The 13269-nt window shown below is 58.7% G+C and overlaps 2 protein-coding genes across 2 annotated transcripts; both read right to left on the reverse strand.

The window, feature by feature from the left end:
* Window positions 1-1215: 1215 nt before the first annotated feature.
* C1QTNF5 (C1q and TNF related 5) lies at window positions 1216-2776 on the reverse strand. Its single transcript, XM_082342763.1, has 2 exons — window positions 2491-2776; window positions 1216-2158 (listed from the first exon to the last, which is right to left on the reverse strand). The coding sequence occupies exons 1-2, from the start codon at window positions 2702-2704 to the stop codon at window positions 1641-1643; spliced, it is 732 nt and encodes a 243-aa protein (XP_082198889.1). The 5' UTR covers window positions 2705-2776; the 3' UTR covers window positions 1216-1640.
* MFRP (membrane frizzled-related protein) lies at window positions 2021-9615 on the reverse strand. The gene is made up of 14 exons (XM_082342757.1): window positions 8595-9615; window positions 8368-8470; window positions 8140-8253; window positions 7890-8051; window positions 7543-7756; window positions 6994-7124; window positions 6741-6866; window positions 6437-6513; window positions 5916-6064; window positions 5264-5394; window positions 4988-5119; window positions 4265-4392; window positions 3043-4174; window positions 2021-2158 (listed from the first exon to the last, which is right to left on the reverse strand). Exons 1-13 carry the CDS (start codon window positions 8646-8648, stop codon window positions 3950-3952), a joined length of 1746 nt encoding a protein of 581 aa, XP_082198883.1. The 5' UTR covers window positions 8649-9615; the 3' UTR covers window positions 2021-2158; window positions 3043-3949.
* Between the last annotated feature and the right edge of the window lie 3654 nt (window positions 9616-13269).

Consider the following 13269-nt stretch of genomic DNA (forward strand, 5'->3'; position numbering starts at 1 on the left):
CGTTGTGTCTCTTGGCATAGAGTGGCGCTGTGATGGGCTGGAGTATGGCTGTGGGGCCTCGTGGTGGACAGCTGGGAGGCCTGTCTCTAGCTCACTGGGTCCAGTCCCCATTGGTCATATCCATCCTCACATGACCTGCAAGAGAGGGGGGGACACTACCCCATAATTGTATGTTAAATCTAGGAGCATGATGCCAGGGACAGCCTTCTGGAAGGGGGCGGGGGAGGGGAAAGCGGTAGATGGGAAGAAACTCCGAGGAGAGGCCCCTCCACTTTCTCTTGGGTTGACAGCCTGAGCTGATGTGGGCGGGCCAGGCCCGGTTTGCTAGTCACCGGGTCGGGTCGGGGGTGGGGCAAGGAGAGGCGCCTCGGAGGGGCTTTGCGGCTAGCCTCAGACTGAGTGGTATGGCCCGGCTCAGTGACTGAGTGTTGCGCACATCCACCTTGGAGTCGGGAGGCCTGAGGAAGGGCTCTTTTCTCCCCTTCCCCCAATCCTGGAGAGGGAGCTGGGCGAGGGGAGGCTTGGTTCCTTCCAGTCTCTGTTTAATGTGAGGATAAACATTTTATTAGAGAAGATAAACTTCCTGAGCTGGGAGCCAATGACCCCCTTTTCCTCTACCCCCATCTGGAATCCCACTGGCAGAGCTCAATACCCTTCCTCCCCCTAGCCACCCTAGCAGTCAGGAGCTCAGCTACCTAGGGTCATTGCTGCATTCTGGAACTGGGGTGCCCCCTCGTGGCCATCTCCAAAATGACATCTCTAGACACCCAGGAACACTCCACTCCCCTGGCATGGGGGACAGAGAAATAGCTTTCCAGTCATCTAGAGACCAGGCAAGTAGCCAGAGCAGCCGTGAATGAAAATCCTGGCTTCCCTTCTGTTGGTCAGGGCAGGGATGTGTGTGGTGAAGTTCCACCCAGTTCATATGACATCTTTGAGTTAGAAAAAGGGCTCCTCCTTGTGGGTGGCCAAAGTCTGACACCAGGGCACCCTCCTCAGCAGGGGGCTCCTGTTCACAACCTCCACTTCTTACGCAGCAGGTCTGTGGAGCGGCCTCTCCTTCACCTGGGCCTGCTTCCTGTATCTCCTGGCCCATAGCTCCATCCAGCCTAAGAGCCCTCCCTTCTGCCTGAGCACCCTCCCCAACACCCTCCTCCCTCTTCTCCCCGTTCTCAGAATCAGGGCATCCCCACCAGTAAAGAAGAAAGGCTGAAGCCAGTAAGAGGGTTTTTTTTATTGTTGTTGTTGTAAGATTTATTGAATGATCTCTGAGAAAAGGGCCCAGGAGCAGGAGGGATGAGGGAGGACCCAGAGGAACAGAGGACAAGGAAGGGAGCACCCCACCTTGGGGTCCTGGACCAGAGCAACTGCGGGGACTCACACCTGCCAGCACACCGCCAGCACGCTGCCTGCCAGCACTCCTTTGGTCTAGGGCAGAAATCCAGCCACTGCCCCGTGCTGCCAGCCCTGACCTCAGCCTCTGTCCCCATCCCCTGCCGGCAGCAGGATGGAGAGGCCCCCACCCCACCTCCGCGGTCATTCACAACATTCCAGGGGGGCCCGCCCTCCTGGATGACGCGGCTGTCAGTGTCACGCCCTCCCGCCCTTCGAGTGAGCATGCGCTCACTTTCCAGTGGGCATCAAGCGAAGACAGGGGAGTTGTGCCAGTCAGAATACACTAGAAATCCAGAGAAGGTGCTGTCTGTCTTGATGCTGGCGTAGATGCCAATATAATCACCCACGCCCACCTGTACCCACACCTGGTCTTTGGGCTCCAGCCTCACCATGGCGCCCCCGGAGAGCGAGGCTGGCTTGGGCCACCCCCCGAAGAACTGGAAGAAAGAGGCGATGGACTCTCCATTCTTGACCAGATCGAACTGCAGGCTAGCCCGGTAGACGGTGGCGTGGACGGCGAAGTAGTAGACCCCGGGCACCTGGCAGGTGAACTTGCCGGTGACGGCGTCGTAATGTCCCTGCTCATTCACCAGCACGCGGTCGAAGGGTAGGGGCGCGTCCGACGGCGGGGGCACCCGGCTCTCTGAGCGCTTGGCGCTGAAGGCGGAGCGCGGAGGCACCGAGCACTCGCCTGCTGGCCCGGCCGCCCCCACGGGGCCTGCTTCTCCTCGCGGCCCGGGCTCCCCACGCGGCCCCGGGAGGCCTGCGGGGGTGGGGGTGGGGGGAAAGCGGAGCAGTTAGGGCGCGCCCGCCGCGGGCCTCCAGCATCCTCCCTCAGCCTCCCAGCCGCCCCTTCCCGGCCGGGGCCGCCCTGCGCCCCAGGACCCCCTCCACGCTTCCTGCAGGGCTTGGGGCAGATCTGAGGGTCCCAGGGGTTCTGGCTCCCGCAGCTGAGTCACTCTCTCCTCTCCCGGCTCCGGCCGGGTCGGACGGGGATGGGAGCGGCACCCCCTAGCGGCAACCCCGAGCCCCGGGCCCCGGGGAGCAGGAGCGGGGCCGCACTCTTACCCGCCTCCCAGCGGAGGCACTTCTTACCCGGCCTCCCGCCCTCGCCTTTCTCTCCCGGAGCCCCGGGCGCGCCGTCGCGGCCGTCGCGGCCGTCGCGGCCGGGCAGGCCCTGGCTGCCATGGTGGCCCGGCGTCCCGGGAAGGCCGGGGTGCCCCGGGCACAGGCTGGGGATCTTGTTGTCGTCCAGCGGGGGCGAGCCGGCCGCCAAGCCCAGGAGCAGCAGAGCGAGGAGCGGCCTCATGGCGCTGGCACGCGGAGTCCGGGCGCCGCGGGCCTCTCGTCGTCTGTGGGCTGGGCAGGACAGGAGTCGGGACCCAGAATCCTGGGACCTGCCTCGGTCCCCGCCCCGGCGCAGCCGGCTCGGTCCCCACCCCACTGCCATGTCCCTGAGTGAGGCTGAGTGGCCGCGAGGGGACGAAGAAGGGGGCGTCCCTAGACCCAAGAACCCCGAGAGCACCGCGCAGGGGGAAGGAGAGGCCGGCCCTCCCCCCACCACCACCCGGGGCCGGCGCCCAGACTTTCCCACAGTCCCCTCCCCCATCCCCATTTCCCCGCCCCCCCCCTCGCGACCAGACTCACCCCCCTCCCGGCTCCCGGGGCTGCTCGCTCTCTCTGCGGCCTCCTTCGGGGTTCTCGCTACTCCGGACCCTCCAGTTGACCCCTGCTTGCTACCTTCCTTCCCTGCGCTTCTCTCTAGCCAGGCGCCCCCTGCCCTCGGCGTCTCCCTGGTCCCGGTTCGTTCCTTGCCGGCTCTGCTCTGCTCCTCCCAGACTCCAAGAGGAAACCAGTTGTTCGGGGGCCAAGAGCCCGGGCCGGGAAATAGCAGGGAAATAACTCGTGGTGTCGCCCGGCGGCCGGCCAAAGTTTGGTGGAGAAAGGAGGGAGAGATTTGAGGCGGGCACAGAGAGGCAGAACCATGAGAAACAGACGCTCAGGGCATCTACAGCTCCAAGGAGCTGGAAGGAGAGATGGTGCCACGACGGAGATCAAAGACAACACTCTAGTCCAGAAGAAATAGAAGCTGAGAACCGAGGGTGGAACGTTCTAGAAGCAGTAGACAACTGGATCCCCAGGGCTCAGAATAGGGCCTGCCACATGACTAGGCACTGGATACCTTTTTTTTTGAATAAATGAAAAAGTCAGAAAGCGGGTCGTAGAGAGCCTGAAAAAGCAGATGGAGATGAGGAAGGTAGAAGGTAGGAAATTGGGGTCAGAGGCTTGGGTGGGAAGCAATCTAGATTATCACTGGTACAGTGTGGAGTCAGGCCTGCTGTTTGCAGCAGCCGGGGCAAATGAAAGGATAGGGAAGGATCTGGCAGGGTGGGAGGGTCCCGTTAGCCCCGCTGAGGACTCCTCTTCCCCTCCCTGGGAGGACCCAGAGGGGATGGGCAGAGTCCCATGCTGGCCCCTTTCCTTTGCTCCCCTGCCTGCCCACCCTGATAGGCAAAGGAGGATGGGCAGCAGAGGGCAGGGGCCCGCCTCAGGGTCAGGGCTGGGCACAAGCCTCCAGGCCAGCTGCCTCAGGCAGCCTGTTGCAGTTAAAGGGCCAGGGGGTGCCCAGTAGTGCCAGGCCAGACTGGCACTGGCGCTCTGCCTCCTGGCAGACAGAGCGGCAAGGGGGAAGGACACTGCCTAGCGGGGTGCAGTGGGGCACAAGTAGCCCGCAAAGGAGCCTCCGGAAATTCTGGTAGCAGGGCAGGCTTGTCAGGCTCTGTGGAAGGAGGAGACCAGCCCTCAGGCACCCTGCTCCCCCAGTTCCCTCCCCTTCCTGGGGGTTCCTCCTTATCTCTCCCTGGAGCACCTTGTAACCTCTGAGGACCTCCACCACCTCCTCCTGGGTGGCCATGCCCACCCAGATGTTAGGGAAGGCCGTGGTGTTGTAGCTCAGACCGATGCACATCTCCACCCGGACAGGCTCACAGGCCAGCTCTGCAGGGGTGGGAGGGGAGGGTCACTCTGGGGAATACTCACTGGCTGTGTGACCCGGGACAAGTCACCTAAGCGCTCCCTATGGGTCAGACGGGGAGAATCGAAGGAGATAACACAGAGAGATGCTTTATCCATGTCGAGGATTCCTGTTTTCCTTGAGAGCCTACTCCAAGGATCATTCGCCAGCCCTGGGCATCATGCAGGCACCTCTATGATCTCAGGGAGCTAGGGGCACCAACATTGGCAGGACCAGGGCATCTGGAAGGAGCTCCCCCGCTCTCCCCCCATCTCCGAGGTGGGCCCTGGAGAGGGCCTCTCTGTGTGACAAGGCCGGACGGGCTCTTGAAGCCTCAACCATCAACTCCCAGATTCCCATTTCCCTCGGGGGTGACACTAAGTACCCTTGCCACCCCTGGGGGAGAATCCCTCCAGTATTTGGTGGAGTGGTCCAGAGTCAGGCTAGTGGGCCCCCCCACCCCATCAGGGAAGATAGGGATAGCTGTTACGACGCGTGCCAGTGGGTTTCTAGGGATGGGCACCCAGCCCGCTCAGGCCTGCCAGCCCCGCCTGCGGTGCCCTGGGGCAGGCTCCTCACCGGGGGGTGGGAGCAAGGGGCTGCTGCAGTTGTCATCGCTGCTCTCTGCGCAGTCTCTCCACATGCCACACATCCACTGCAGATTCGTACACCCTCCATCCCGGCAGGAGAACTCTCCGGGCCCACAGGGGTCTGCAGGCACAGGGGGCATGGCAGTGCCCTGGGACATGCCTGTACCCCCACTGCCTTCACAGTGCCCTGACCAGGGTCCAGAGCCCTTCCCTGTTCTCCTGGAGGTGCCTCTACTGCCCACACCCACTCGCCCAGGCTACCTACTCTCTGTGGCATTGAGGGCCCGGTAGGTGGCCGAGAAGCCCCCGATGCTGATGCCATGGTCTGTCCTAAAGAGCACAGCTAGCTGGTGGTGTGAGGAGATGAGGCGCGGGGGCGGCTCTGCTCCACAGAACCTGCCCAAAGCAGACAGCAGTCCTGGCATGGGGCCCCCCCCCCCGGCTGATCGAGCGTGCACGAGGCCTCCCGCAGATGCAGCACAGAGCTGGGTGCTCTGGGCGATGCCAGAGGGGATGGGAGGCATAGTCACTGACTCATGGGACTGGTGAGGAAGACACACACGTTCAGGAGACAAAGTACTAAACAAACGAACCAAACTGCTTGCACTTGAGCCCCTTCAACCTGGGGAAAATCAGTGAGGGTTCTGGGGGAAGCTATAAATAGACCGGGCAGGTAGGAGAACTGGGACGGGGAGAGCCTCCTGGAGGAGGTGATGTAAGGAGCAAAGGTGAGAGGGACAGGTACGAAGGTGAGGAAGGACAAGCCTTTTTTAGGGTGACAGTGAGGACACCTCCAGCCTGGCGCAGGAGAAGACAATGAAGCTAGTGCGTGCGTGGGCCGATTTGTAGAAAGCCTTGACGTCGGACTCTGGAGGGTGGGGTTTATCCTCAGCTCCTCCCACTGGCTCTGCCAATACCTGCCCAGGAGGCTGAGGGCCCCTGAGTTGCGGGTCTCATACACTTCCACGTAGTCAAACTTGCACTCGTCCTGAGCTTCCAGGCTGAAGTTGTGGAACAGCAGTTCAATGCCATGCCCAGCGGGCACCGAGATGTGCCAGGTGCAAAGCTGGGGGAGGGCACAGGTGGAGTAATTTATGGGTTCCTTCTTCTGTCCCAATCGGGGCCTCCAGGCTGAGCTCCAGATGGGCTTCCCCCTGCTGCAAGCGGGGTAGGGAGTGGGTGGGCCCTGCCCACACTGCTCTCATCATCGGTGGTGGCGGAAGGGCCTTTAACTTATCTGGTCTCAGAGGTAAGTTTACCCAGCACGGGAACATGGTTACCTAGTAAGCACTTAATAATGTTCCCTTCCTGCCTGCTTGATCGCTGACTTTCCCAGGTACAAGGCAGTATCTGCCATGCTGTTCTCAATCGCACTAACCCGGATGCTCAGGTGTGCCCACGTGGGCTGCACCACCCTCCCTATGGAGCGCCGGCTTACCTGTTGGTGAGGGTACTGCTGCGGGTAGCTGGGAGCAGAGAAAGTGCCCTGGAGCCCAGTCAGGTCCCCCCCACACCCTGTAGAGAGGAGGAGGGGCTCATGAGTTTGCCAGGGTCTGTGCCTTCGCCCGGTAGGGCCAGCAGGGATGGCAGAGAAGAGTTTTGGCCGTGCCCGTGGGAGACAAGTTCTGGGCCAGAAGAATGACCAGGCAGGTTTGGAGCTGGGCCAGGCCTGGGGAGGCCAGCCTGAACCTGGATCAGATGCCTGAGGACAGTACCCGCTCTGAGGCTGGCCGGGCCCATACCCGAGAACTTGGCGCTGCAGTTGGCCTCGTCACTGCCATCGGCGCAACTGGCAAAGCCGTCGCACACCGAGTCAGGTAGCAGGCAGACGAGCTGGTCGCAGGGGAACTCATCGTGGGCACAGCTCCCTGGGGGCGGGCATCTGGATTCAGAAACCCCTAGAATCTCTACCCCTTTTGCAGGGCTGGGAATGGCTGGAGAGGGGGGAAGCGGACAGTTGACAGGTAGCTGGGGACCTGGTGGGAAAGCACTCACCATGACCGGGGGCCACGGCCTGGTACCAGGCATGGAAGCCAGATCCTTCCACGCTGCTGTCAGAGACGAAGGCCACGCGGAGGTGGCTGGCATTGGTGTTGAGTGTGGGGGGAGGCACCCTCCCACACACTCTGCAAGAAGCCAGATTGGGGGTGACGGAGGCTCAGAGCTCAGGGCCAGCCAGAGTGGAGCCTGCCTGGGCCCTGCGGTCCTCTTTCCTCAAGCCCCATCCTGGGGACGATGTGTCCAAAAGGTTCCCTTCATTTTCAGCAGAGCTCTGACCTCCCTGACTCCTGTACGTCCATCCTTGAGGCATTTATCCATGGGAAAGATGTGTGGGAGCTCCAATTTCCAGATTTGGAAACCAAGGTCAGAGAGGGGAAGTGACCTTCCCAAGGTCATATAGCAAGATGGTGGCAGAGCTGGGCCCAGGGGCCAAGTCTCTCCGTTTCCTCCCAGTCAAGAATTTCCCACTGCAGTTCCCTGGTTCTGCCCTCCAGACAGTGGTTCAGGAGAGGGGTGGGATCTCCTGGGGGCAGAGGGACCCACCTGAGGAGGGGGCCTTCAGGCTCGGGGGAGATTTCCAAGCGATCAAAAAGACAGGAGGCCACACTCTCCACGCTGAGAGCTTCGATCTTGAGCTGTATTGCATGGTCTGTGGCCACTTGGATATGCCACACGCAGTGGGCGTTGGGTGGGTAAGGGTCTGGGTAGTCGGGGCTGCTGAAGAAGCCCCTTGGGCCAGGAAGGAGGCCCCCACAGGCTGCAGCGACGGAGGTTAGAGTTCAGAGGTCAAAAGGAGAGAGACTTGTTTTTACAAGATGCCTCTTCCCGGCCTCCCCTCCCTCCTGCCGTCTTGGGCCCTTCTCCAGGAAGATCTGCCCCTTAGTACTCACCCGACTGGGGTGCGGGGCTCATGCCTGCCTCCGGTTGCCCTTTAGGGGTCCCAGTTGCCTGAGAGGTGGTGGGGATGGGAGTGGGGCTGGAGCCAATGGTGGTGAGGCCTTGGGAAGGCAGTGGATGATGGGAGGCCCCGGACGCAGGTGTAGCCTGCAATTCTGGAGGCGGGAAGACGAGGGAATGGGATTCAGAGGTGCTGGATCTCTTGCAGGGCATGGGAGACTCATGGAGGCCTTGGGAACTTACGGGCCAGGATGATGGCCACCAGCAGCCCAAGCAGCAGCAGCAGCAGGCTGGCCAGCAGGAGGACACACAGCCAGGAGAAGTGGCAGTCAGGCTGCAGCCCTCGGGGACGCCGACCTGTGGGCAGGTGGGGTGGGATTTTGAGAGCCCTTTCCCTTGGGCATCTCTCACACAGCCCTTAGCCGCTGGGCCTTTCTGTCCTACCCCCAGCTCACCCCCTGAGATGGTTACCATGCCAGGGAGCTCGGGTGCTGCAGCTGGCGTCCTCCTGGAGGCTGGGTAGGGGGCAAGGTGGCCCTGATTCAGGCTCAAAAGCAGGATTGCAGAATTCAGTCTGAAGGGAGAGACTTGAGGGCTGAGGGCCGGTGGCAGCATTGCCTGGCAGGTGTGTTCACTGGGCACTGCCAGCCCTAGGTGGGCATCTGGGTCTTGCGGGAGTGGTCCTGTATGACCCTTACCTTGCTCAGCTCTGTCGCCTCCACGCAGAGGATGATGTCTGAGCAGTCCTTCATGGCTCTAGGCTCTGCATGGCTTTCTCGAGTCCCTGCGACAGCCCAAGACCCCAGAGGGCCCGCTCCCTGCCCCCAGGCCCCCTCTCAAAGGGGCAGCCTCTGCTCCCCAAGGACGAGGGCTGCCAGGCTAGACCAGCTCTCCCGCTGCCCTGGGCAGACTGGCTCCAGGCTGGTTCCAGCTACTGGCTATTCTGTCTCTGCGTGGGGGAAGGGACAGCAGCCAGAAGGAATTCGCAGTGGCATGAAATGGTCCCTTAATCCAACTCAGCTGAGGATGCCGAGGTCGAGACCCTGGCACAGAACGGCAGTCCTTAAAGGCGCAGGCTGAGAACACCCCGTGGAGGAAGCTAGACGCTCTGTCGGGGGTGTGACCTGGGAGCTGGCCACCCCCTCTCCTAACCTCACTGAGGTGCTGAGTGAGTGGCTGAGGGGTGCTGGGGAGGAAGGGAGACGGCGGGGCAGTTTTGCAGGCACGAGGGAGCCTTCGAAGCCAGGTGTGACGGTTTGGCAGCTTCAAGGCCTGTGAGTCCTAAAGGTCCTGGACAGACCAGCAGCCCACCGCTCCTTGCCATCAGGGCGACTGAGGCATTAGCTAAGCCGGGTCTTTGGAAGTCCCCCTAAAACACCTGGGTGCCCGGGACAAGGAGATAAGTCTTTCTGGGCTGCTTGTGTCTGTGCTGATGTGAGTCGGGGAGCTTGAGGGGTTGGCTGCCTCAGCCCGTAGGAGAAAGGGCAGTGGAGGAGGTGAAGGTGCCCAAGGCCTTGGACGGGTTGGTCAGGGCTGGCCCTTCAGATGGGCTGTGGAATCCGGCAGGTGGTGCCATCTGCTGTTGCAGGGTAGAAAACCTGCCCTCTGCAAACTACATCACTCCGTGACTCTCTCTCTCCACGAGAGAAGTTCTCTTGGAAAATCCCAGCCTGGCGCAGCTGTCCTCAGGGAGAAGGGAGAGGGATTGTTAATCTGTTTTGTGTTAGCCGTGCTCACGCTGAGTCGGGCAGGGCAGGAGGTGGGGAGGCAGCATAATATTTCTGGCTACTGTTTGCAGAATGTCTGTTATGTATTAGGCCCTGGGCCAGAGGTCCTGCGCGCAGTTTCTCTCCTTGAATCACTCTGTGAGGGAGCATAGCCATTGTACAAATGATGGCCTAAGGCTCCAAGAGGTTAAGTAACTTTCCCAAGGTCACATCAGCTTCCCCAAGATACAGAGACAAGAGTTGAACCCAGGACTGGGTAAATCCAAAGTGCACGTTTTCTCTGACACACGTCTTTCACTCTACACCAGCCTAAGGCAGGCTGGTGACAGAGGGGAACTAAGTGAAGAACCCAGTGGGGAGAGAAGAAACAAAGGAGACAGATTCTGCGATCCCCCCGATCCCCCCGAGGCAGCTCTCTTCACACTCAGGAGATCCCCCTCAACACGCAGATCCTCTCTTTTCACCCCCTAGAGGGCCCGGGGCTGCTTTTGTCTAGGGGACAAGCCTTTCCTTGGTCCTAAGATGTGGACTGCTTTTAGAGGCTTTGAGAGGTCAAAAGTATTTCTATAATAACACGTAGGTGTTATTTGTCCTTCTCCCTTTCTTTCCTTGTTCTTGAGTGAACAGCGTGGTTTCCAGAGGCTGCATGATGTGAAGGAGGTGAGAATCCAGCCAGGCGTTAATGAGATTTGCAAAAATGTAAAACAAAGTTATCCTTCTTACTAAGTTCTTTTTGTTTTGGAAAATGTAGTTTAAAAAAAAAATAAGACTTCCCTGGTGGTCCAGTGGTTAAGACTCCACGCTTCCACTGCAGAGAGCACTGGTTCGATCCCTGGTCGGGGAACTAAGATCTTGCAAGCCAAGCCATGCGGCACGGCCTAAAAAAAAAAAAAAAATTAAAAAAAATGTTATTTATATTAGCATGTAAAAGGTTTTCTGTTATTTTAAAATTTATTTAAAAATTAATAAGAAAAGGGACTTCCCTGGCGGTCCAGTGGTTAAGAATCTGTGCTCCCAATGCAGGGGGTGTGGATTCAATCCCTGGTCGGGGAACTAAGATTCCACATGCCGCATGGTGTGGCCGAATAATAAAAAAAAAAAATTAATAAGAAAATATTTTAATTCCTTTCCATTCTGATTTTAACACGGTAAATGTTAATAGCTATAACAGGCAGGGGGACTTCTTGGAAGAGGTGGGCATTTAGTCTAAAGTTAGAGAGTTGAAAAAGATTTTAATAGGTAGAACTTGGGGGTTGGGTAGGGATTCCAGAAAGGAGGGGGTACTTAGCACTATGGGCCTAAGGAGGCTGGGTTGTAACCCATTTTAAGCAGGGAGTGGCTGAGTCAGACCCGGGTCTTAGAACAGCCCCTGTTTGTGGGTAGGTGGTGGAAAGGAGGCAAGGGGGAGGCTGGGAGGGCCGGAAGCTTCTCTCTGGCTTTGCCATTGCCCATGGCCATCCTCCACGACACCCCTGGCTCTGCCGGCATAGGCGCCCTTGCGACTGGCTGCTTCATGGACGTGTTCCTAGGGGAGGTCAGCCAGGCCAGGGGCCAGGTCAGGGTGGGAGAATGGCACCAGTAAAGGGACAATGAGAGAAATAGAACAGACACCCCTCAGCTCATCAGCTCATTTGACCCTCATAACAGCCCTGGGAGCCAAGGTCAGGGAGGTGTGTTTGTTCCCATTTTCCAGATGTAACTGAGGCACCAGTTACCAGGCTAGGTTTCAGAGCTGGGTCTGTTGGATTCCTGATTCTCAGCTTTTGGTCTTTTTCTTTCTTTTTCTTTCTTTCTTTCTTTCATTTTATTTATTTTATTTTTGGCTGTGTTGGGTCTTTGTTGCTGCATGCAGGCTTTTCTCTGGTTGTGACGAGCGGGGGCTACTCTTCGTTGTGGTGCGCGGGCTTCTCATTGTGGTGGCTTCTCTTGCTGTGGAGCACGGGCTCTAGGTGTGTGGGCTTCAGTAGTTGTGGCACACGGGCTCAGTAGTTGTGGCTCGCGGGCTCTAGAGCGCAGGCTCAGCAGTTGTGGCGCACGGGCTTACTTGCTCCGCGGCATGTGGGATCTTCCCGGACCAGGGCTCGAACCCGTGTCCCCTACATTGGCAGGTGGATTCTTAACCACTGCGCCACCAGGGAAGCCCTCCCTTATTTTTTTCTTTCCTTTCTTTTACATTTTCCATGTTCTTTCTATGAACCATGTAGAATAGTGGGGGCGAGAGGGCCTGTGGGCAAGGACTCCTGCAGGCTAGGTGTGCAGAGGACACCTGGGCTGTGAAGCCCTGGGAGGTTTCAGGCCTGCGGCCATTGAGCTCCAGGTTGCTTGCTTCATTCTTGGCTGCCTCTTGGGCTTCCTCTTCTTCCTTTGCAGGCCCTGGGGCCTTGGCCTTCTTGCCTCTTCCTTCTCCGGGGGTCTCCCCATCTCCCCCACCGCCTGCAGGGACACTGTGTCTCCAGCCCTCCCTTTTCTTGCTGCCGTGGGGACGTTTGCATGGACTTTCCTGCTGACGGCTACGGATAAAACTAACAAGCAGGGGCTTCCCTGGTGGCGCAGTGTTAAGAATCCGCCTGCCAATGCAGGGGACACGGGTTCGAGCCCTGGTCCCGGAAGATCCCACATGCCGCGGAGCAGCTGGGCCCGTGAGCCACAATTACTGAGCCTGCGTGTCTGGAGCCTGTGCTCCGCAGCAAGAGAGGCCGCGATAGTGAGAGGCCCGCGCACTGCGATGAAGAGTGGCCCCCACTTGCCGCAGCTGGAGAAAGCCCTCGCACAGAAACGAAGACCGAACACAGCCATAAATAAATAAATAAATAAAATTTAAAAGAGATAAGCAAAACCATTCTCTCTATAAATTTGATCTTTAAAAAAAAAAAACAAAAAAAACTAACAAGCAAAGGGAAGTTACATCTTTTCTTGCTCAAGTGATTCCTAGACCCCCAGAATCTCCACTGGGCTTTTGCTTTTGTTCCTGCAAGCTTGGATCCCTGCAACTCGGCCTGGCTGGCTCTCCGTGACTCCCTTTTTTTAAAAAAAAAATTTATTTGTTTTATTTATTTATTTTTGGCTGCATTAGATCTTCATTGCGGTGCGCAGGCTTCTCACTGTGGCGGCTTCTCTTGTAGAACACAGGCTGTAGGCATGCGGGCTTCAGTAGTTGTGGCACGTGGGCTTCAGTAGTTGTGGCTCGTGGGCTCTAGAGCGCAGGCTCAGTAGTTGTGGTGCACAGGCTTAGTTGCTCTGCGGCATGTGGGATCTTCCCGGACCAGGGATCGAACCTGTGTCCCTGCATTGGCAGGCGGGTTCTTAACCATTGTGCCACCAGGGAAGCCCTCTGTGGCCCCTTTATAACCAGGAAGGGCAAGGCCAGCTTGAGGTTAGCTATCACCTTCTAGACTCTGGCTCACTAGCTCTCCCTCCTGCTGGCCCTCCAGCTCCAACCCTCCACTCCAGCCGGACCAGCCTCTTCCTTGTCCCTGGCACACTGTACCCACCCTACCTGTCTTTGTCCAGGCCTGTCCTCTGATCTGAACGCTTTCCTTTTGCTGGCTCCCAGGGCCAGCGTTATAGATGTGCATTAGGACTTGACTCCCCGCCGCCCTCCCCAGATCCGTCAAATACTCTCTCCTCTCCTTGTTCATTGCCACCC

The sequence above is a fragment of the Balaenoptera borealis genome, assembly GCF_965194805.1.
Source record: "Balaenoptera borealis genome assembly, chromosome: 11".
NCBI classification, from domain to species: domain Eukaryota; kingdom Metazoa; phylum Chordata; class Mammalia; order Artiodactyla; family Balaenopteridae; genus Balaenoptera; species Balaenoptera borealis.